Below are 24,492 nucleotides of genomic sequence, written 5' to 3'. Positions count from 1 at the left end.
TGGAGGAGCTGAAGTAGCACTCCAGGAGAGTGGTTTGCTTACTATTTGTAGCCTTTCCGGACAGTTTCTAGGTGTTTTGTATGAGAGATTGCCACACAGCTCATTTAGGAGAATAAAAGACTAGGCCCTTAGAGGTGGTTTATCTGGAGCTGCTAAAGAAACTCTTCAAGGTTTTCAGTGAGTGTGGTATTTCAGGCTGAGCCCTTGATACTTGAGCTGTGACATTTACCAAGAGGTACCTTTGAAGCAGTATGCAGGACAGTGTAGTCGAGCAGCCATCTTTCGTGGCATCGAGGGGGCTTCCATGGGGAAACAGACATACCGGCCTCCCATCAGGTCAGGAAGGTAAAGCTTCGGTGCTCTGTATCTTCACTTCTCTTCTTAACTGAGCCCATCTGTTTGCAGCTCTGTTTTTCCCCAGGTAGAAATGAATGTGCGTCCTTGGGAAGAGTTAGGTAAATGAATTACAAATGTGGTTTAGAGGCTTCTCATAGGCGGTGGGCCTACTATGGTGCCTGAATCTCCTGCAGATGGATTCCTCACTGAGCCCTGAGAAGAAAGGCAAGATACTTTTCAATAACCATGTTGTGTTCATGACCCAGACTTAGAATCATTCAGGGCCACCCCAAGGCCACACGAATGCAAAGGAGAGCTGCTGCCGTATGGCAGTGGTGTTTGGTGTATTTTCCAAGCTTAGAAATTTCAAGGAATAGGGAAAATAGCACATGGAAGTCTATTGACCTACAGCGAGTAATAAACAGTTTACATGAAACCTGTAAATGAAATCAAATCATGCATCTGAGAGTGAAATGATGTCCCGGAAACAACTTTCATTCATAGAACCCTCAAATGCTGCCATATTGGCCCAGCAACTTGTCTGCCCCTCCTGACCATAGTAGTATCTAATTAGCTTGAACTTACTCATCTACGTCAAACCACGGCTTGCAGGACAAACCTGCTCACCTGCTACTGTTTTTGTAATGAAAGTTTTATTGACCCACAGCCAGTCTCTTTCATTTACATGTCCTCTCTGGTTGCTTTCACACTAAAATTGCAAAGTTGAATATGTGACAATATGGCCTGCAAATCCTGAAATATTGACTATCTTGCTTTTTCTAAAATGGTTTGCCAACATAGAGCACCAGACTATACAGGCTAAGCATGTGGTGTTTCCTAACTCGTCCCCCTCTCTTCTCAAAACAGGACTTTGTTCAGAGGTCACCCGTAGCCTGCCACATTGAGTGTGACTGCAGGGGGCGCCATTCTCTGAAACAGCAACTGAAAACTTGTGTCCAACCCATGCAGATCGGTCTTGCCCTTGTCACATGGAAAGCCCATTTAGTATCTGAGGAGGGAGTATTTCTCTATATTTCAAAAAGTTGGCAGAGCAGGTATTTCCCCTTTTTTGTCTTCCTGAAAGTACTGGCTCCAGGTTTTTAACATATGACAGCAAATCAGAGACCTGATGTGACCCAGCCATGAACAAACAGTTGTCATTTTCCTGGTTCTGCATTGGCAGTGAGAGAAGTCATTACTGTTTCCAGATCACACCAGATTCTCGTTGGTAGTTCTGACATGCAAGAGCAAAGCTTCCTCAAATTATCCTCATTGACGTCTCTGTTACATGAGTTCAAGTTAGAGGCAGAGCTCTGAGAAACCTTCCTCAAAACTCTTAGGTAAAGCTAGTTACTTATGGGTGTATATGAAGAGCAACTGCTCCCTGCACCTGGCAGTCTCCCAGCCCAGTCTCTGCAACAAAAATGTGCACCAGTTAAATAGGAACATTCCTGCAGTCCCAGCCAGCCATGGGACACAGAATTGCCCCCATCAATTACTGAGTCAGATCAGACATCTGCTACCAGGTGCCATCAAACCACAGCTAAGACTACACTGGATTTGCATCTGATAGGCAAATAGGGCTGTGCAAGTTCCACCTGCTCATTTCACTAACCGCACAGGGGCGCATTTGACATGACTGGATTTTGAACGTCACTTACTGCATTATAATGAGATTTTACCGTACTAATACTGGGTGGTGTCTGTCACTCTATGAGTGGGCCTCCGTACCTAGCACTGAGTTCTCGTTGGGAAGGGATCGTTTCTTCCTCAAGCCTGGCACTTAGGGGATGCTCATATATGTGTGACTGGATGAGGAACAGCAGGGCACTGCTTAATACTTGGAGTGGTGAGAAATTCCCTGGCCAAAGAGGCCACACTTGTTTTTGGACAGATCTCTCTTATGGGGAGCTGTGTCTGTTTCTCGGTACTTTGGAGGTCTTGGTGCTTGCTAATGTCACCCTCCTGGGTGACCCGGAATGAGCCTGGCTCTTCGTTATGGCAATGATGCCAACACCTGAAGACAGTAGTCATGCCCCACCCCAGCTTTTTCATTTCTCAAGCTCAGCAATCCCACTTTCTTCTCTGGCTTTTTGTGACTTGATTTCAGACTGTTCATGGCACGGCCGGCTTCCTCGGTATATGATGTTCCTTCAGCGATATCTTAGGACCAAATTCAATATTCAAGGTGTGTCATGATTTGTCCACACTATTACCTTTTATTTTAGGGAAAAAAAAAAAAACCTTTTTATCTAAGTATAGTATAATATACCCACAAGTCCACTAGTCAAAATTATGCAACTTGATGATTGAAAAGAATGTATCCTTATAATTACTAGAGAAATGTGGGACGCCAGCACCCCCGTGCTTCCACTTTCCCTTTTCCTATGTCTTCTAACACCGTAGATGAGTTGTGTCTACTCTTGAACTGCAGATAAATGGATCATACAAATAAATTTTTATGGCTAACTTTGTTTTCTCTCAACATTGTATTCGTGAGCTATATCCGTATCATTGTGGGGTACTTTATTTCATTTTTCTTCACTCCGTGGTGCTATTAACTAGATATTTTTAAAATAGACTTAATTTGTAGAGCAGTTTTAGGTTCATGCCTGAATTGAGCAAGAGATAGAGATTTTCCATATATCTCCTGCCCCCACATGTGCACAGCCTCCCTCATTGTCAAGATCCCTCACCAGAGTGATATATTTGTTTTAACTGATGAGCACACATTGACACATCATTATCACCCAAAGTCCATAGTTTACATTAGGGTCCATTCTTGGTGTTGTACATTCTGTGCTTTAAACAAATGTATAATGACATGCATCCTCCATTATGGTATCATACAGAGCAGTTCCACTGCCCTAAAAATCCTCTGTGGTTCACTGATTCATCCCTCCCTCCCCTGAAAACCCTGGAAACCAATTATTTTTTTATTGTCTCCATAGTTTTGCCTTTTCCACAATGTCAAATAGGTGGATATAGTATGTACCTTATAAGATTGACTTCTTTCGTTAAGTGATATGGATTTAAGTTTCCTCTGTGTCTTTTCCTGGCCTGATAACTCATTTCTTTTTAGTTCTGTATTCTGTTTTCTCAATGTAGCACAATTTATCCAGTCACCTACTGAAGGAAATTTTAGTTTTTTCCAAGCTTTAGTGATTATGAATAAAGCTGCTATAAATATCCATGTGCAGGCTTTTGTTTGGACATAATTTTTCAACTTTTTCAGATAAATATTTAAAAATGTGATTACTGGATGATAAGGTAAAAGTATGTTTACTTTTGTAAGAAGCTACCAAACTCTCTTCCAGTGTGGCTGTACCATTGTTGCTCCATATCTTCATCACTACTTAGCACTTGACACTTGACACTCTTCTAGATTTTGGTCCTTTTAATAGGTGCATAATAGATCTCATTATTGTTTCATTTTATCTAATGACATGTGATGTGGAGCATATTTTCATATTCTTTTTTGCCATTTGTATATCTTCTTTGGTGAGGTGTCCATTAAGATCTTTGGCCATTTAAAAATCAGAAAGTATGTTGTATTATTGAGTTGAAGAGTTTTTGGTATCTTTGTATAAGAGTCCTTTCTCAAATATGTCTTTTGCAAATATTTATATGAGTCTGTGGCTTGTTATTTATTTATTTATTTATTTATTTATTTATTTATTTGATTTTCTTTACAGTGCTTTTTCAGAGCAAAAATTTTTAATTTTAACAAAGTCCAGCATATTAATTTGTTTTTTCATAGACTGGCCTTTGATGTTTTATCCAAAAATGTCATCACCAAACCCAAGGCCTAGATTTTCTCCTATGTTAATTTCTAAGAGTTTTATAGTTTTATGTTTACATTGAGTCCGTGTCCCGTTTTGAGTTAATTTTTTAAGGGTATAAAGTCTTTGTTTAGATTCATTTTTTTTCACACATGGATGTCCAATTGTTTTAGCACTATCTGTTGAAAAAACTGTCTTTTCTCCATTATATTCTCTTTGCTCCTTTGTCAAAGAGCAATTGACTATATTGACATTAGTCTATTTCTGGATGCTCTATGATGTTGCATTGATCCGTTTTTATGTTTTATCACACTGTAGTTTTATAGTGAGTCTCTAATTTAGATAGTGTCAGTCTTTGTTCTTCTCTTTCAATATTATGTTGACTATTCTAGGTCTTTTGCTTCTCCAAATAAAGTTTACAATCGATTTGTTAATATCCACAAAATAACTTGCCGAGATTTTGATGGAGATTGCATTGAATGTAGAAGTTAAGAAAAACTGACATCTTGACAGTATTGAGTCTTCCAATCCACGAACACAGGCATCTCTCGATTTTGTTCTTCCTCAATTTCATTCATCGAAATTTTATAGTTTTTCTCATATAGCTCTTATATGTATTTTGTTAGATTTATACCTAAATATTTCCTTTTTAAGTGCTAATGTAAACAGTCTTTAGTATCAAATTCCACTTGTTCATTGCTAGTACATGCATACCTCATTTTATTGTGCTTCACTTTATTGTGTTTCTTAAATGTTGAATTTTTTTACTAATTGAAGGCAAGATCCTTCAGTAGCAAGAAAATTTTTACTTGTTTTATTACAGTGGTCTGGAACTGAACCCGTGATATCTCTGAAGTATGCCTATATATATATAGAAAAGTGTTTTAACTTTTGTACATTAATCTTCTATCCTGCAACCTTGCTACAATTGCTCATTAGTTTCAGATTTTGTGTTGATTATATCGGATTTCCTTTTCTTAAATTGAATTTATTGGAGTAACATTGGTTAATAATATATAAATTCCAAGTATACAACTTATAATACAATGTTTTTATACTCTACTGTGTTTTCACCAAAGTCTAGTAACTGTCCATCAACTTGTTTTTGCACCCCTTTACCCTCTTTGTCCTCCCTCCACTCCTCTTCCTTTTTGGTAACCCTCATTCTATTGTCTGTCTATGAGGTTTTTGTTGTTATTGTTGTTATTTGTTGCCTTTCATTTTCTACCCCACTTACAAGTGAAATCATATGGTTCTTATACTTTTTTGTCTGATTTATATATATTATAGCATAATATTTTTAACATCCATGTTGGTGCAAATGGCAATATTTCATCTTTTTTCATGGCTGAGTAGCATTCCATTGTATATATGTACCACATCTTCTTTATCCAGTCATCAGAAGACACGTAGGTAGTTTCCATGTCTTGGCTATTGTAAAAATATGTTGCAGTGAACATAAGGGTGCCTATATCTTTACAAATAAGTGTTTTCAAATTTTGGGGATAGATACCCAGAAGGATTGCTGGGTCACATGGTAAATATATTCTTAATTTTTTGAAGAAAGGTCATACTGGTTTCCAAGATGATTGCACCAATTTTCATTTTCTCCAGCATTGTACAAGGGTTCCCTTTTCTCCACGTCCTCTCCAACACATATTTTTTGTCTTGCTTATACTAGCCATTCTAATGGATATAAAGTGGTATTGCATTGTGGCATTGATTTGCATTTTCCTTAAATGATGTCGAGCATTTTTTTTTTTTTTGAGATACCTGTTGGCCATCTGTATGTATTCCTTGGAAAAGTGTCTATTCAGATTCTCTACTCATTTTTTTCAAAAATGTATTTATTTTAATTAGTTTCAAATATACAGTACATTGGGTAGACATCTATATAGTTACTAAAATGATCCCCTCAATTGCTCCCACTCTCCACCTAGCCAATGTATTAATGCTAACTGCATTCCTTATGCTGTGCTCCTCATCTCTGTGACCATCCATCAGCTACTAATTCATACTTCTTTAACCCTTCGCCTCATTCTCCCAGCCCACAATCCCCTCCCCTCTGTCCATCACCAAATTGGCCACTATATTTGTGAGTCTGTTTTTGATTAGTTTGTTCTTTTTATTCCTTAGATTCCACATAAAAGTGAACTCATATAGTGTTTATCTCTCTCTGTCTGACTTAAATACATTCTAGGTCCATGAAAGCAATATCTTTTTTCATCCGCTTCCTTTTAGTCTATGTGTGTTTTTTAATCCGAAGTGAGTCTTTTGTATTTTTTCTTCTTAAAGAAGTCCTTCCAACATTTCCTGTAATACTGGCTTGGTGATGATAAATTCTTTTAGCTTATTTTTGTCTGGGAAGCTCTCTATCTGTCCTTCAACTCTAAATGATAGCTTTGTTGAATAAAGTATTCTTGGTTGTAGATCCTGGGTCTTCATCATGTCAAATATTTTTTTGCCAAGCCCTTCTGTCCTGCATAGTTTCTTTTGAGAAGTCAGCTGTCAATGTTTTGGGTATTCTCTTATAAGTAATTATCTGTTTTTCTCTTGCTGCTTTTAAGATTCTTTATTTGTATTTAAACTTTGGCATTTCTATGGGCCTCTTTGGATCCCTGATTTTTGGAATTCTCTGAGCTTCCTGGGGTTTTATGTCCATTTCCTTTACCAGGTTAGGGAAGTTTTCCATTATTATTTCTTCAAACGGCTGTTCAACATCTTGATTTTCTTCAGGTATGCTGATCAGATGGATATTTGAACCCTTAAGACTGTCTCATATGCTTCTTAAATTATTTTTATAGTCTTGGCATCTTATCTCTTGCCATTCTGATTGAGTGTCCTTGGTTTTCCCAACCTCTAGATAGGTCATTTGATCCTTTTCTTGATTCACTTTGTTTATTCCTTTGTTTATTCCATTTAATATACTTCTTATCTCAGATCATGTGTTCTTCATTTCAGATTGATTTCCTGTTATCATTTCCATTTCCATTTTTATGTTTTTCATCTCTTCGTTGAAGTTCTCACCGAATTTATCTACCCTTCCCAAAAGTTCATTGAGCATCTTTATAACAAGTGTTTTGAACTCTGCATCTGTTAAATTACCTGACTCCATTGTATCTGGATCTCTATTCTATTCTCTCATATGATTTCTGCTTCTTTGTCTTCCCATTTTGGCTGCCTTTTCATGTCTGTTTCTATGTATTAAGCAAAGCTCCTGAGTCTCTCAGTTTTATTAGTGTGGATTTGTGAAGTAGGTGTCCAGTGGCACAGTCCTGAGAGGGGTTCAGCTACAGGCCAAACTTAACCCAAGTCTTTACCCCTCCAGGGCCACCTGTTAAGATTCAGCAAGCAGTCCATAGATGCTCTCCTTATAGTTGCCTCAAGAGGCCACACCAGAAACCGAGGCCAGCTGCTTCCAGTGTGAGTCTAGGTGCTACTCAGCAAGGAGCACTTGACTCACTGAGGATATACCTGGATGTGACTTGAGTGGGGTTATGAGTTGGGGCAGGCAGGGTTTCAGGGAATCTTCTGGGCAGAACAACCTCTGTTATCCAGTTTGATGATGTCTGGGCTATGGCTGCACTGTGTCCGCGCACTGGGATGGGAGAGGGCTCAACAGGGAACGATAGATACCATTGGCATTTCTGAACCGAGGGAGTCTCGTCTCAGCCTTCACTCCAACAATGTCTCCCTGTAAGTCCCTTGTACCCCCTGCATGCAGCCTAATTGGCACTGGTGCTCAGAGCGAGCAGTTCCATCACTGCAAAAATCTACTTGCAGACACAGCCCCTTTAAGAGGCTCCTGCCTCTGCTGCTGCCTCGGTCTCACTCAGCTACTCGAGACTGGGCAGCCCTGCATCCTTGCCCTGTCCTACCTTCTGCTGTTGCAGGGTGATTTCTTGTATTTCTCCCTAGATGCCTAGCTTGTTCACCTAGACCCAGGCGATTTTTCCTTGCTGCTGCTCCTTGTTTTCGTCACAACTTTTATTTGGTTGCTGGAGGGATAAACAGAGCCTCTATCATCTACGCCATTTCTTTCCTCCCTGTTTTCTCTCTGCTTACTTTTTAATTAAATTTTTTATTTTACTGTTGCATTGTATGAATTCTTTACATATTTTGTATATTAACCCCTTATAATAGATATTGTTTGCAAATACCTCCTGACATTTGGTTGGTCGTTTTTTATTTCATTGATAATTTGTTTTGCTGTGCAGAAGCATTCTAGTTTGATATAGTCCTCTTCATTTATTTTTGCTTTTACCTCCCTTGCCTCTGGGGAAGGGTCACAAAGTCCCCTCCAAGACCAAGACCAAGTCCACTGCCTATAATTTCATCTCTGTATCCTATTGTTTCAGATTTATATTAAGTCTTTAATCCAGTTCGAATTAATTTTTATGTATGTTGTCAGATAGCACTCTAGTTTCATTTTTTTGCACATGGTTTTCCCAACGCCATTTATTGAAGAGACTTTCCTTTCTCCATTTTATGTTTTTAGCTCCTTTGTCAAAAATTAGTTGCTCATATACATGTGGGTTTACCTCTGGGCTCTCAATTCTGTTCCATTGGTCTTTATGTCTGTTTTTCTGCCAATATCATACTGTTTTAATTTCTGTAGCTTTGTCATATGTTTTGAAGTCAGAGAGTGGGTTACCTCTGGCTTTGTTCTTTTTCTCAGGATTGTTTTGTAATTCAGAGTCTTTTTTAGTTATATACAAATTTTAGGATTTTTTTTTTTGCTTGTTTTATTTCTTTGAAAAATGCCATTGGGATTTCAATGAGGTTTGCATTGAAATTATATATAGCTTTAGATAATATCATCATTTTAACAATGTTAATTCTTCCAATCCATAAACATGGAATATTTTTCTGTTTTTTTTGTTTCTTTTTCAATTTTTTTCAAGAACATCTTATAGTTTTCATTGTACAGGTCCTTCACCTCCTTTGTTCCGTTTATTCCTAGATATATCATTTTTTTTGTTGCAACTGTAAATGGATTTTTTAAATTTTTATTTCTGTTATTTGGTTGTTAGCATATTAGTATATAGGAAACAATGGATTTTATATATTAATATTACATCCTGCCACTTTAATGTATTTGTTTCTAATAGTCTTTTTGTGGAGTCTTTTATATAATGTTTTCTATATAGAGAGTTATGTCATCTGCAAATAGTAACAGTTTTACTTTATTTCTAATTTGGATGTCTTTAATTTCTTTTTCTTGTCTAATTGCTCTGGCTAAGACTTCTGGTACCACATGGAATAACAGTGGCGTAAGTGGGCACGGTTGTCTTCCTAATCTTAGAGGAAAATCTTTCCGTTTTTCACTATCATGTTATTAGCTAAGGATTTGTCATATATGGCCTTAATAATGTTGAGGTACTTTCTTTCTATACCCATTTTATTAACTGTTTTCATCATAAATGAATATTTTTTCCTTTTGCATTGGTATATTTAGGTCTTCTGTTAGTTTCCTCTTTCTAAAGTCCAATTCTTTCCATAGGTTTGAGAAGTTCTCATCAATTATTTTTTTGAGCAGGCTCTCTCTTCCTGTCTCCCATTTTTCCTTTCTCTGGTATACCTATTTTGCTTATGTTACTTTTCTAATGGAGTCAGATAATTCTCGTAGAGTTTTTTCATTTTAAAAAAATTCTTAGTTCTCTTTCTTCTCCTCTTGAGTCATTTCTAGATTTCTATCTTTGAGGTTGCTAATTCTGTATTCCATCTGGTCAGCTATATTTATAGTGTTCTTTAAGGCATTCCTCATCTCATTTATTGAGTTCTTCAGCTCCAGAATTTCTTTTGGGTTCTGTTTTTATAGTTTCAATCTCTTTGGCAAAGTAATCTTTTTGTTCATTAATTTTCTTCCTGAGCTCATCGAACTGCCTTTCTGAGTTCTTTTGTTTCTCACTGAGCTTCTTCATAACTGAAATCTTAAATTCTCTGTTGTTTAAGTCACAGTTTTCCATGACTTTGAGTTTTGTTTCTGGAGCCACAAGTTACCTTGGTTGTTCATGGTATTTGATAGATTATTTCTCTGCCTATGCATTTGAGATATTGAGCTCTTTTGTTGTTGTTGTTGTTGTTTAGATATTGGTTTTCTCTCAACAATTTAGCAGGTTGATAGGTAGGTTACTTTCTTTTCTTTTCCAGTAGATAATGTTAAATTTTTGGTTGTCTCTTACCTGCACTGTTTGTACCTCTGGAATCGTGGTAAGGCAGTGTTGCTTTGGTTAAGGAAAATGCTGTGTACATGCTGAGATGGTGGATGTCCCATCTCTGACCAGCTCACTTTGGTTACAGAGCACTACCACTGTGATGTAAATATGTGGCAAATAGTGGAGAACTGGTTTTGTGAGTTCCTAGCACTGCCTTCTTTTTACTAATGGTCACTGGCCCCGCTGTGTTTTTGAAGTTATCTCCACTGCCTCTACTAGGCTCTGCCAGGATGGGAATGGCGGGGGGAGATTTATCATTTTGCATCCCTACTGTACTGATTAGTTAAGCATCTCAATTTTCTCTACCTAGATCTTCCAGGATTGGTGGAGCTTCGGAGGGAAGTTCATGATCTATGGCTCTGCCCTCCTACTAGTACCTGTCAGCAGTTCTGTGTTGTTTTAAGCTTCCCAACCACCTCTACTGGTGTCTGCCTCAATGGGGAGGGGTGAAGTGAGATGCTTTTTCTCAGAGGTCACTGCTTCTGCCCTCTTACAATCTAGGCCATAATGTGAGGGCTGTAGTCCAACTTCTCCCCTGCTACTGTGCTCTCTGGAGTCATGGCGAGCATCAGACTGTGTCTGTGGCAACCATCTCTATCCTTCCCTCACCCCTCCTCCCCTGTGCGTTCCAGTTTGCCCTCCTCCAGATATTCCAATGCATGGATCTTTCAGTTTGTATGTTGAGCAGGGGCCATTTGTAGAGTTATAGTTGTCCAACTTATAAATTTAAGGGGAGAAACAATGGTGCTGATGGTGCTGCCATGGTGCTGATGTCCTACAGATTTTCTATATAGACAATCGTGTCATCTATGAACAGAGTTTTATTTCTTCATCCCCAGTTTGTATACCCTTTACTTTTTTTGTTGTTGTTTTTATTGCAGTAGATATTGGATAATGATATGCAGTAGATATGCAGTATGATGTTGAAAAGTTGTAGTTAGAAGGAACATCCTTGCCTTGTTCTTGATCTTAATGGGAAAGATTCACATTTCTAACCATTAAGTATGACATTAACTGAACATTTTTTTGTAAGTGTTCTTTATTAAGTTGAGGAAGTTTCACTCTATTCCTAATTTACTAAGAGCTTTTAAAAAAATCATTGATTTTGTCAAATGTTTTTCTGCATCTATTAATGTGATTTTTCTTCTTTAGCCTGTTGATGTGATGGGGTACATTAATTGATTTTTGAATGTTGAACCAGCCTTGCAGACCTGGGATAAATCTTAGTTGCATGCTGTATAATTCTTTTTATACTTTTTTTGGATCAATTTGCTAATATTTTGTTGAGGATTTTTGCATCAGTATTCGTGAAAGGCATTGGTATGTGGTTTTCTTTGCCTATTAGTATAATTTCATTGTTAGTGTAATGCTGGCCTCATAGAACGAGTTAGGAAGCAGTCCCTCTGCTGCTATTTTCTGGAAGAGATTGTTACAGAATTTGGTATACTTTGTTACTTAAATATTGGTAGCATTCACCAGTGAACCCTTCTGGGTTAGGTGCTTTCTGTTTTGGAAGTTAAATTATTGATTAATGATTGATTTAATAGATGTAGGCCTATTCAGATTATCTATTTCTTCTTGTGTGAGTTTTGGTAGATTAGATCTTTAAAGGAATTGGCCTGTTTCATTTAAGTTGCCAAATTTGTGGGCATAGAGTTGCTCAATAATATTCCTTTATTATTCTTTTAATATTCATATAATCTGTAGTAATGTTCCCTCTTTCATTATTGATATTAGTAGTTTGTATCTTCTTTCTTTTAGTCTTGGTTAGCATGGTGAGAGATTTATCAATTTCATTGATCTTTTCAAATAGCTCTTGATTTTGTTGATTTTTTTCTATTGACTTTCATTTACAATTTTATTGATTTCTACTCTACATTATTTTTTCTTCTGTTTACTTTGAATTTAATTTGCTCTTATTTTTCTAGTTTTCTAAAGTGGAAGGTTAGACCATTAATTTTAGATATTTCTTTTCTGATGTGTGCATTTACTATTATAAGTTTCTCTCTAAGCACTACTTTTACTGTAGCATATAAATTTTGATGTTATGTTTTCATTTTCATTTATTTTAAAATATTTTTAAAATCCTCTTGATATTTTTTATTGGAACCAAGTGTTATTTAGAATTATGTTGTTTAGTTTCCAAGTATTTTGAAATTTTCCAGTTATTTTTCTGTTATTGATTTCTAGTTTAATTCCATTAAGTTGTGAGAGCAGACATTGTATGGTTTCTATTCTTTGCACTTTGTTAAGGTGCATTTTATGGCCCAAAACATGATCTATCTTGGTGAACATTCCTTTTGAGCTTGGGAATAATGTGTATTTTGCTATTCTTAGATTAAGTCATCTATAGAAGTACATTATATCCAGTTGATTGATGGTATCGTTGCTTTCAACTATGTCCTTACTGATTTTCTGCCTGCAGGATCTGTTCATTTCTGATAGGAGGATGTTGAGGTTCCCAGCTATAATGGTAGATTCATCTATGTCTCCTTTCAGCCTTACCTTAGGTATTTTAACTCTCTGTTGTTAGGAATACATACATTGGGGATTGTTATGTCTTTTTGAAGAATTGATCTCTTTATTATTATGTAATTCCTCTCATTATCCCTGACAACATTGCTTGCTCCGAATTCTGCTCTATTTGAAATTAATATAGCTACTCCCACTTTCTTTCGATTAGTGTTAGCATGGTATATTTTTCTCCATCCATTTACTTTTAATCTATATGTATCTTTATATTTAAAGTGGGTTCCTTGTGGACAACATAGAATTGGGCCTTATGTTTGTCTTTGTCTTTTGGCTTGTGCATTTAGACCATTGACATTCAAAACGATTATCAATATAGTTGGATTAATATTTATCATATTTCTTTCTGTTTTCTATTTTTTGCCCTTGACTTTCATTCATGTTTTTGTCTTCCACTTTCTTTTTTGCCTCTTTCAGTTTTAATGAGCAATTTATATGATCCCATCTTATCTCCATTCTTAACATATCAGTTGTATCTTAAAAAAAATTTTTTAGTGGTCTCCCTAGAGTTTGCAATATACATTTACAACTAATTCAAGTTAATGTTCAAATAACACTATACTTTTCTGCAAGTAGTATAAGCACCTTACACAACATAATCCTAAATCTCCTCTCCTGTTCCTTATGTCACAGAAATTATATATAAGCATGCATAAGTATATTTATAATCTATATGATATATAATGTGATATTTATATACACATACATAATCGAATACATTGTTGCTATTATTATTTTGAACAAACTAGTATCTGTTAGATCAAATAAGATTAAGAAAAATGAAAGTTTTTATTTTACCTTTACTTATTCCTTCCCCAATATTCTTCCTTTCTTTGTGTAGGTTTGAGTTTTTGACCTATATAACTTTTCTTCACTCTAAAGAACTTGCAGCATTTTTTGCAAGGCAGATCTACTGGCAACACATTCCCTCAGTTTTTGTTTGAGAAAGTATTTCCCCCTACTACTGAATGATACTGAATTCTAGGTTGGTAGATTTTTTTCTCTCAACATTTCAAATATTTTATCCCACTTTCTTCTTGCTTGCATGGTTTCTGAGAAGTTTGGTATGATTTTATCTTTGCTCCTCTGGCTTTTTCAGTATTCTTTCTTTATCTCTGATATTCTATAGTTTGAAATGATACACCTACCTGTTGGCTTTTTAGCATTATCTTTCTTGATATTCTATAAACTTCCCGAATCTATGATTTGGTAACTGACATTAATTTAGGGAAATTCTCAGTCATTATTGTGTTAGATATTTCTCTTCTTATCTTTCTACTCCCAATATTCTCATTAATCAAATTCTAAATCTTTGTAGTTGTCCCACAGTCCTTGGATATTCTGTTTTGTATTTTTTCCCTCCAGTGTTTGTTCTCTTTGCTTTTCAGTTTTGGAGGTTTCTAGTGAGTTATCCTTACACTCATAGATTCTTTCTTCAGCATATTCAGTCTACAAATAAGTCTAGCAAAGGCATTTTAAAATTTCCGTTATAGTGTTTTCGGTCTCTAACATCACTTTTTGGTTCTTTCTTAGAATTTCCATCTCTCTACTTACATTGCTCATCTGTTCTTACACACCATCTGCTTAATCCCTTAGAGCCTTTAGCATAGGTCATCGTTATTTAAAATTCCCCATATGATAGTTCCAACATCCCTGCCATATCTGAGTCTGAGTTTGATGTTTGCTGTCTCTTTAAACTGTGTTTTTTTCTTTTTAGTATGAATAATAATTTTTTTTGACAGTTGAACTTGATGTGCCAGGTAAAGAAACTGCTGTATTAGGCCTTTAGTAATGTGGTGGTGAGATTTGGGGAGAGAGGGGGCTTTCTATATTCCTATGATCCTATTACCAGGTCTCAGTCTTCTAAGGAACCTGTACCTCTAGAATGTGAACTCCACGTGTGTGTCTCCATTTCCCCCTCCTCCTTAGGTAGGACAGGATGGCTAGAGTGGGCTGGGGTTGGGTATGGTATTGATAGACAATACCATAATTGATTTAACCAATTCTCTTTTTGCTGTGTATTTGTCTCTAGTTTTTCTCTAGCTGAAAAAAACACTATCATGAACATCCTCAGAGCCAAATCTATTTGCATATCTTTCATTTTCTTAGTCTAGAACCCCAGAAGTATTGTTGTTAGATCAGTGGGTATGTAGGCTTTGATGTTTAATAGGAATTGCCTAAATGCCTGCCATAAATTTATATTCCCACCAAAAATGATAAAGTGCCTTTTTTCTGTATGCCGACCAGCACTGTGAGTTGGCTTTATATTAATCTTTGCTAATTTGATAGGCAAAAAAGAACAAAGAAGAAAAAAAAGGAATTTTCTTATTTAAAATTATATTTTTTATCAGGCAGGGATAGCATTTTGAAATGTGTTTAATGGCAATTAGCATTTCTTCTTTTTTGTGAGTTGCCTGATTTTTGCCCTTGGCCTATTTTTTTCTAAAGATATTTGTCTTTTCCTTCTACTGTGTCTAAGATTTTATGTAGTAAAGATAGTAAGTCTTTTTCTTTAATACATTCTTCCAGTTTTTAGCAGTGTATTTACCTTTTTGTTTTGTTTTGGTATTTTTAACATAGAGAATTTTATTTTTCTGTAGCCAAATCTTTGTTATCATACTTCAAAAGACCTTCCTCAACTCAAGATTAAACATCTGTAATAGTTTCTTCTTGGACATTCAATTTCATTTTTCTAACATTTAAATATTTAGTCCTTATGGAGTTAATTTTGGCAAATTTTGGTATATACGGTAGATTAAAGCATTAACTTTATTTTTTTAATGGTTAGCCAGTTTTAATCACATTTTGTAACTGATTATTGCTGGTAAATCGGAACACCAATTCTTTTTATGTGTTTTTTAAAAAATGAGTAGCCTTTCTATATTTCTTATTCTAATTTTTAGTTGATACTCTGTTTTTCTAAGTAGAAAGATTACATACTCTTCTTTCCCATATTCATAGTTCTGCTTTTACTTTCTTTTATCTATGGGGGTTATACCTTTCAAGACCTCCAGTGGATGCCTGAAACCACATTAGCACTAAACCCAGTGCATGCTATGTTTTTTCCTGTGCATACACACATGCATATACTTTATGGCTTCTCTTTGTCATGTCCAAATTGCCAGCCTCACTATTCTTACATTTTGAGGCTCTTATTAAATAAAATAGGAGTTACTTGAGCATAAGCACTGTGAATCCACAACAATCTGATAACCTAGTGACTAATGGTCAGGGAATGTATACAGCATGGCTGTGCTGGACGCAGGAATGATTCATGTCTGGGGTGGGATGGGGTGAGATTTCATCATCCTACTCGGAATAGCATGCAATTTTAAATTTATGGATTGTTTATTTCTGGAATCTTTCATTTCATATTTTCAGGCCATAGTTGACCATAGGTAATTGAAACAATGGAAAGCAAAACCAAGGATAAGGAAACAACTGTATAAATACTATTGTAAATTGCAGTGCTTTTCCATTTGAGAAACTTTGTAGCTATAGTCAATACATAAGAGAGAAAGAGATTCTGAATGAAAATCTATTCAGAATAGGTTGACTATTTCTGTATGTCAGATCTTGGAATGGATAATAAACCATTCTTTGAATTGTTGCTTAGACTCTTTGAGCTTCAGCAGCACTAACAGGTCTCCTGTTTTCTTTTTTGTTGTGTGTTATGTCCATGTGCTTGTACACATGGTGGGCTCTGGCAATTCCAGGATGAAATCCTGACTGTGATCAGAAGAGTGGATGAAAACTGGGCAGAGGGAATGCTGGGAGACAAGATTGGAATTTTCCCCCTCCTGTACGTGGAGGTAAGGCCATCTGCACCCGGCACCCATTTTTCCCAGATTCTCCTACCCCAGAGGAGAAGAGCTCATACCCAAAGGCAGCACTTCCCTTTACTGCTGCAAACAGAGCTGAAGGAAATGCTTCCAGGCCATTCACGGTGTCTTCCTAGGACTCTGGATTGTTGGGAAGTTCACCCAACTGCAAGTCCCTAAAGGGAAGATGATTTTTGGCTAATTTGGGGCCTACTGATTTCCTGTCCCTTTTTCGTAACTATGGAGCACTAGGTTTCTAGTGAATGAGTTATGGGCCATTGTTGAGTTATGGGCTGTTTTTCACGAAGAGCTGTTTGTATGTGTGTAGGAGTGTTTGACCCTAGGGTATGTGTGTAGCATTTGTCAGTGTATGTCCACCTGTGTATGTCCATGAGCTGACCACATGTGTCATCCTGCAGCTACTGAAATCATCCTATAAGAATCATTTCAGCTAATGCACATTAAGTGCCTGCTATATGCCAGATACTACTAAGTATTTCCTCATTTAATCTCAATAACCCCAGCACATGAGAACCATGAAGGTTTCCACATCACAGATGAGCAAACAGAGGCACAGAAAGGTCCCCCCAGCTGGTAAGTGGCAGAGCTGGGACTTGAACACAGGTTGCTTGAACACAGATTTAACTCTTCACTTCCCTACCACTCACTAACAAACTGTAGTTCTCTCAGCTTAGTAGGTGACAAGACCACCTTTGCCACACCTACTTGATGGTACATGGGTGCCAGTTGGTGTTTGTTAAACACATCTGGTGATTCCCATTGATTACAGGATTAAAGTCCAAATACTTCAGCGTGGCATTCAAGGCCATTTGAATTTGACTCTAATCTATTTTTCCAACCTCATCTCTTATCATTTCCTCCCCCTTCCCTAAATATTTTGGACTAGTGGTTCTCTCACATTTATTTTGCATAGGCTGCCCAGGAGATTCTAAGATCTTCCCACAACACTAATAGTATGAAAACACACACACACACACACACACACACACACACACACACACACACACACCCCTCTCTAGTACACCTGTAAGATTCACAATTTCTCTAACATCTGGAAGCATCTATTTGTGCATTTGCTTCATTTCCCAGGGTGGTGGGAAGGGGTCGTTGTTCTTCTCTGTCCTGCTGCTTCAGATAAAAGATTGATGCATGAATACCACTGCTATGCAGGCTAGAAGTAAAAAAAATCTTTGCCCTCAGACATTTTAGCTGGCGGAAATTTTTCCAGGCAGACTTTTACAGGGATACTCAAAGACGTATCTAAGAATGTTCATGGAAACTTTACTAAGATGGCCCAAAGTAGAAACAAGTCAAATGTTCATCATCAGGGGAATGGATAAAGTATGGTATGTCCACACAATGGGATAATATCCAGCAGTAAAAATGAACAAAAGATTATTATATTCGAAAGCAAAGACAAATTTTTGAAAGAAGCCACAAACAGAAGATTATATGCTGTGTGTTTTTGTATTTTTTTAAGGAAGTTCTAAAGCAGGCAGAACTAGTTCAGGGTAATGGAAGTCAGAGCACTGGTGACTTCGAGGGGAGATTGACTGGAAGAGGCAAGGGGAGGCTTCTGGATGTGGAGATGTTTTATATCTTGGTCTTGGGAGTGGTAACACAGATAGAGCAGTTGTAAAATAGTTACACTTTTGTTACACTTTTCTTTAGATTTCAATTTAAGAAGCTTGGAGAAAACCCTATAGGGAACCCCAAGTAGGTAAACAGAGGCACTCATGCCCTGCGAAGGCCAGGTGAGGCCCATTGGCTGCCCTCTTCCCTGGAGGGGCTCAGGCATGGTCAGGGAGGCTGAGTACTTGGGAAACCAAAGGGCAGGGCTTTACGATGGCTCTCCCTGGTTCCACAGACATATACAAAGGCCAAGCTGGCAAGTCACCCATCTGTGCCTTCTCAGGGCCCAACTTCCCAGCCACTGGAGACGTTCCTTTCAAACGCTTCCTTGTCCAGGATGTGAAGAAGGCTTCTTCATCTTTCTGACCCTGCAGGCCTTCATGCCCCATACCTCCACTCACAGGCCTGTCTCTGCTCTGTGCACAGCCTCCTCAGAGAGGATGCACCCATGGCCCTTGAAGCTCAGGGTCTGGTCCTCCCTCTCTGGAGTGAGAGCAGGTGCACCCAAGGCAGCCCTGGGCAGGGGCCTGGCTCTCCCTGTCATATACTTTCCTCTGCAGGCCCGGCCCCACATCATCACCCCAGGTGCCCCAGCGGCAGCCTCAGCCCTGTGTGATGTGCTCTGAAACAGACTCCTGGGTTTTTAGCAACCACTGAACACAAGAAACCTCTGATGGTATTTCCCTAGACTGTTTTACTTTTTCTAATTTGAGTCCCTTTTGAAGAGCTTGAGGTATGGAATAAGAGCCCACTGTGACTCTTGCCTCATACATCGCCTTGAGGTGGAGCCGGGTGGGTCAGGGAGTTAACAACTTAGCCAAGAGTGTCTTCCCCTGTGAGGCCAAGTGAGCATTTGAGGTCAGAGTGGTTGGAGCTTGGGTCCTCTGCCGAGTATGAGCCTGAGCCAGTATGAGGCATGCCCGGAGGGAGCCTGAGCTTTTGTTTTTGGCTGCTGCTCAGGTCAGTGGCACAGTTTGGAGCATTATTTATCCCAGAAGATGTGCCTGGTGCTCGTGATGAAATGTGGCTGTATTCACGCTCCTCAGAGGACTGAATTACAGCAAACTGTCCTCCAGCCCTTCCAGCTGTGGTTTGAAGAACAGTGTGGGCTGCGCACAGGCTTGTGAGCAGGAGTCGCTGGGGTTCCCTGGTGCGCCAAGGCACTCCTCCTCACCTAGGCTTCCCATCGGTGCAGTTCAGGCTGTAATGCTTGACCCAGGTGGATCTTTAAGAAGTAAATGAAAACTTTCGCTCTGTAGACTGTATGGTCCTCTCCTAGCTGGGTGTTTCTTCACCCTGGGCTTGCTGGGCGGGCACAGGAGGACAAATAGTATAAAAGCAACTTGGAGCTGCCCTGGCCTTGTGCTGCTGGCAGCCTGTTTCCTGAGAAGGCAGACCTGTCTCCAGAAATGCCTGTGCTTCCTGGTGGACTGTGGAAAGAATTCTCTCCATAACCGCCAGGTACTCAGCTGCCAGCCACAGCCGCATCAGTGACCTGGGCCTGCTGCTCGCTTGGCACTAAGTCCGTCTGCACCTGACTCCTCGCCCAGCCTCTTCCCCACCAGGCCTCTGAGACTTTCCTTCCCCAGGCCTATGACCTTCCTCAGCTCACTGCCCTTCCAGCTCCTCTCCCTGACTCCCTGGCACACAGTCCTGAGTCCTGGAACCTGCTTCCTTGTACTTTTCTCCCCATCGGTTTTGTGAATGGTCACCATCCAGTGGCACCTCCACACAGGGACCGATGACTTGTCTCACAGACTGCTGAGGAGGGCGCCCTCATCTGTATACTGGCTCGCCCTGCACTGGTGTTCACTCAGGACAGAGAGAGGAGCAGGATCTCATTCTCAGGGCATAAACCCAAACACAAGACTGGGCCCATTTTCCATGTCTCCAGTCCTAGAGGGGGCAAAATAATTGCCATCATTTTGGTTCTTCAGAATACACTGTTCTACTGGAAGTGAGAAGGGTTCGATCTGAGGGAATTCCTTGGCCTGGGACGCGGGGAGCCCCCCTGCTCACGTGTGAGTGCTGCAGAGCTGCCCGCAGGGTGGGTGCTCTGTGGGAACATGTGGAGGCGCTTGTGGCTCCTGAGCCCCAGAATGGCTTGGCTGGGTCTGGCTTTGGTGGCCCCAACCTGTAGCATGAGCGCCCGACCCGAGGGCCTGCCACGCCAGCCCCATTCCCCTTTAACAGGGGTCTCCAAGATGGCATGCTTGGGCTCTGCCCTTAGTATGGCCCTTAGGCCATTCCCTGAGAGCAGAGTCCGTTTCTCATGAGCAAAGTCAACCCCAATGGCAGGACCATGAATGGGCCATCAGGCAGCTCCGGGCATCCTGGGCTTCAGGGGTGGATCCTGGGCTCAACACCGCACACTAGATGTGTGACCTTTGGCAAGTCCCTTTACTCCCTAAGCCTCCATCTTCTCTCTTGAATGAGAGTGGGAAAGCGAACTTCATGGGGTGGTCGTGAGGGTTAAAGACAACAGCAGGGAGCCCAGAGCAGGCCTGGCATCAGGGAGGAACAGCAGGGCTTTCTGTTGTTGTTTATTATAAAAGTTTGTTGAATGAATAACTCCTCAGTGGTCCATTCATGGGTTTATTGGACATCTTTGTGTCACTCCTTGGGATTGACCATACTTAGCCTTGTATGGCTGAGTGTTTTCTCACAAGTACTCACTTTTACACCAGCACGGGTGGGAGGTCTGTGAGGGCAAGCATGCTCCTGTCTCTGCGCAGGCATGACAGCCCCCGCTGAATGACCTTTGCAATTGGATAATGTCAGCAAAACAATCAACATGGATATTCACATGTGGCATGCTAGGGCAGGTAGCTCGCTTGAATACCGTCCTCAAGGAGCGTTGGTGGGAATCAGCCTCGGTCTGGAGAGATCCAAACACAGGACACAGCTGTGCTCTGCCTGCTCTGCTCGGAGTCTTGCATGAAGACTTACAAGGCACGTTAGCACACTTGCCCAGTATGCTTGTCTGAGAGGAAAAGCTCTCCATGGGCCAGAATTAAGATCTCAAAGACCACAATAGACTGGAAACACAGTTGAAAAGAATGATCAAATGCAATAAATATAAATGTCAAGTTTTGCCTTCACATTCAGAAAATTAGTTATTCAAGCAGAGTAATAGGGAAACCTAGATCACTGAAAAGGTACTCCAGAATTACTGGGTAATAAGATGGTGCTTTTTTTTATACTGAGTAGGATATTTAAAAATTAGATACTCTGTGTGGTTGGTGTGTCTGTGGTTGGTTACCTAGGTGACAAGTAGAGTACAAGGGTACACCCTCCCTCTGTGTTCAGATAATCAGCCCACATCGCCTCCTCTCTGGCAGCAGATGGGAGGAGAGTATGAGGAGGAAGGAATCCCTACCTAACATCCCCTAACTGCCGGTGGTGATCTGGCCGTTCTGAGCCTAACATGGCCCTGAGTCTGAGGTGGGAAGAAGCAGAGCCAGCCAGCACACACTGCCCGGGTGCCATTCTGTTCAGGGGAGAGAGAGCCTCTCAGTACCCCAGAGCCTTCTGCTGCCCTCGGGTCTGGCTTGGGAGGAGAGATCAGTAACGCTTCCTGGGGCAAAGATCTTAACTCACTTCCCTGACTAGTATTCAGTCAGAGCTGTAACTATTTATTACCAGTGTTTTTGTTCATTGTCACCTTCTCCGGGGCATATAGGTAATAGAGCATTCTCTCCATTTGGATGATAAGGAATGTAAAGCACTAGGGTTTGGCTGCCTGGCCCAGCCTGGCCTCATCTCCTGTGTGGTCGGGCATACCCTAAAGGGGAGGGGAGTCTTCCTGACTCCCAAAGGAGGCATAGCTTGGTGCCATGGAAGCTTCAGGGCTCTTCTGGAAATACATTTCAGGGAAAACTCTTGGGAATGTCAAGTAACCCAAAAGGTCTCACTTAGCTCAGTGTGCATGGGTGCACATCCGCACGCACAGATGGATAGAGGGCTGGCCTGAAATGGGAGAGGCTGGAGCAGGCGGTGAACCAGTGGTCAGGGACAGCTTCTGCTGGACTCAGAAATGAGAAACAGAAATAGGGGCACAGACAAATTGGTGGAGCTGCTGGTGACATACAAAGGTCTGATAATTTAGAGAAGGTGCCACTGCCTCAGCAGATTTAGTAAGATCACCCAGGGTCAGGAGTGAGAAGGAGCTGGGTGGTTCTCCTGCTTTCTGTGACAATGGCTGTGTGAACACAAGGTAGCAAAAAATGCCCTGGCTGGTGCCCCAGGTTGCCACAGACATGGGTCACTCAACTTTTTCTCCCTAGTTGCTAGAAGTGGACATTCAAGAGTTCCTAGGTGCCCTCTCTGTGGCTGGCCGACTTTATTATTTCGGGAATAGAAGCGAAACAGACAGGACTTCAGTGGTGGACTTATGGGGCTGATCACTTTACCCTCTGCCTGCCCATGGGAAATGGGGGAAGAAAGAGCTTGCAGGGGACATCTAGCCTTGGGTACCGTTGCAGGGGTGTGGTCAGGTCTCAGATGAAGACAAGCAGACATTCTCCAAGGGCCTCCCATCTAGGAGTGACCCTGAGAGGAATCCCAAGGCCTGGCAGGAATTTGTAATTGTGTCTGCAGCAGCCACACTTCTGAGTGCCCATTCCCACGTCTGGCAAGTGTGTGCTCGGTATGGGCTGTGGCAAGCAGGGCTGTGGTTGAGCCAGATCTGCAGTTTATTTCCACCCCAGAAGCTGTGTTGGTGGAGTGCCACCCAGGATGGCACACAGGAAGTTCCCCAAGAAACACTCCCAGGCCTGCAGCTCCTAGGGCTGTTGTTCCAGTCTCACCACTGCCCTGAGTGGCAGGCTTAAGTCTGCGAGTGATTGAGGAGGTGCCAAGACCCCCAGTGTCTTTGGCCCCTTCTACTCCCTTCTTAACTCTATTGTACTGGCAGCACCACTCAGTTCCCCAAACCAAAGCCTGGGCTCTCTTCGATCCCCCTTTCTCCCTCACTTCATAAATCTGCTCTGCCATTGGTTCTCATCAGTTCTCTCTCTGAAATCCTCTTCTGTTTAACTAATGTATATAATATAATTTAATATATGGTGCACAGCCACTACACGTTAAGTAGTGGTCTAACCGCTTAACCCAGTAAACAAACAGAAGAAACTCTTCCCTTGCGGAGCTTATTTTCTAGTGTGGGGGACAGACAACAACAAATCAGATACATAGGTCAAGTGTTGGGCAAGTGTTCCAGACAGAGGGAACAGCCAGCGCAAAGGTCCTGAGGCAGGAATGAGCCAGGCCTGCTTGAAGAACAGCAAGAGGGACCAATTGACTGGAACTGAGTGGGCCAGGGGGCAAGTAGTAGGAGTGGAGGTTGGTCATATAGACCCTTGAACCCCTTTTCAGGAAATTTAACTTTTGGGTGAAATAGAAAACCATTTAGGAGCTCTTGAACTTGATGATCTGACTTAAGTTTTAGTGAGTCTCTTTGGGGCCAATGTTGAGCATAGACAGAGTTGGTGGTGCAGAGTGAGGGATATAGTAAGAGTGGAAATAGGTGGTGAAGCTGTTGCACTGTTCTGGTAAGACATGAGGGTGCCTCAGGCCAGGATGGTAGCCGTGGAGCTGGCAAAAATCATCAGATGCTAAAGGCTAGTGGAATCAACCAGAAGTGCTGATGAGTTAGTCATGAGAGGCAAGATAGCAAAAGGAGTCATAAATTTCTCCCACGTTTTGGCCTGAGCAACTAGAGGAATAAAAATGAAATTGCCATCGGCTGAGATGGGAAATGGAAGGTGAAGCCAGTGGGGGACTATACAGAGACCGAGAAGCCAGTTCTGTTAAGTGATGTCTGTGGAGCATCCAAGAGGGGCTGTCAGATAGGCAGGTGGATATGCAAGGATACAGTTTAAGGCAGTGGTAGTTGAAGCTGATGTTGGCACAGACCTTCCTTCGTCAGCACTCTCTGGTGGACTTGCTGCCCACAGCTGTGCTTGTTTGCTGGAGATATTAACTTGAGGTCTTTGGCACAAAAATGGAATCAACCTCACAGGCCTAGACTGAACCACCATGAATGTGGGCACAGGCCAGGAAAAGCCTGGGAGCGGAAGTCTCCCCCAGTTTAGGTCTTCATGTCTGCATCCTGGCATCTCTTTAGCATTCCTGCTCCCCCCCCAAACTTCAGCC

The 24,492-nt window shown here is 40.5% G+C and overlaps 1 protein-coding gene across 5 annotated transcripts in view; it reads left to right on the top strand.

The window, feature by feature from the left end:
* SH3RF3 (SH3 domain containing ring finger 3) overlaps positions 1–24,492 on the top strand; it is a 351,737-nt gene that overhangs the window by 200,319 nt on the left and 126,926 nt on the right. For 4 of the 5 annotated variants that reach the window (XR_004952017.1, XM_016162958.2, XM_036224516.1 and 1 more), the window contains exon 3: positions 16,582–16,677. The exons of the other annotated variant lie outside the window; for it this stretch is intronic. Coding sequence is in view for 3 of the 4 variants with exons in the window: in XM_016162958.2 (XP_016018444.2) it covers positions 16,582–16,677 (96 nt within the window). In the remaining variant the exon portion in view is untranslated. The remainder of the gene's footprint in view (positions 1–16,581; positions 16,678–24,492) is intronic. 5 annotated transcript variants of the gene reach the window in all.

This window comes from Rousettus aegyptiacus, unplaced genomic scaffold (assembly GCF_014176215.1).
Source record: "Rousettus aegyptiacus isolate mRouAeg1 unplaced genomic scaffold, mRouAeg1.p scaffold_m13_p_7, whole genome shotgun sequence".
NCBI lineage: Eukaryota > Metazoa > Chordata > Mammalia > Chiroptera > Pteropodidae > Rousettus > Rousettus aegyptiacus.
This window is presented reverse-complemented; position numbering and strand designations above follow the sequence as displayed.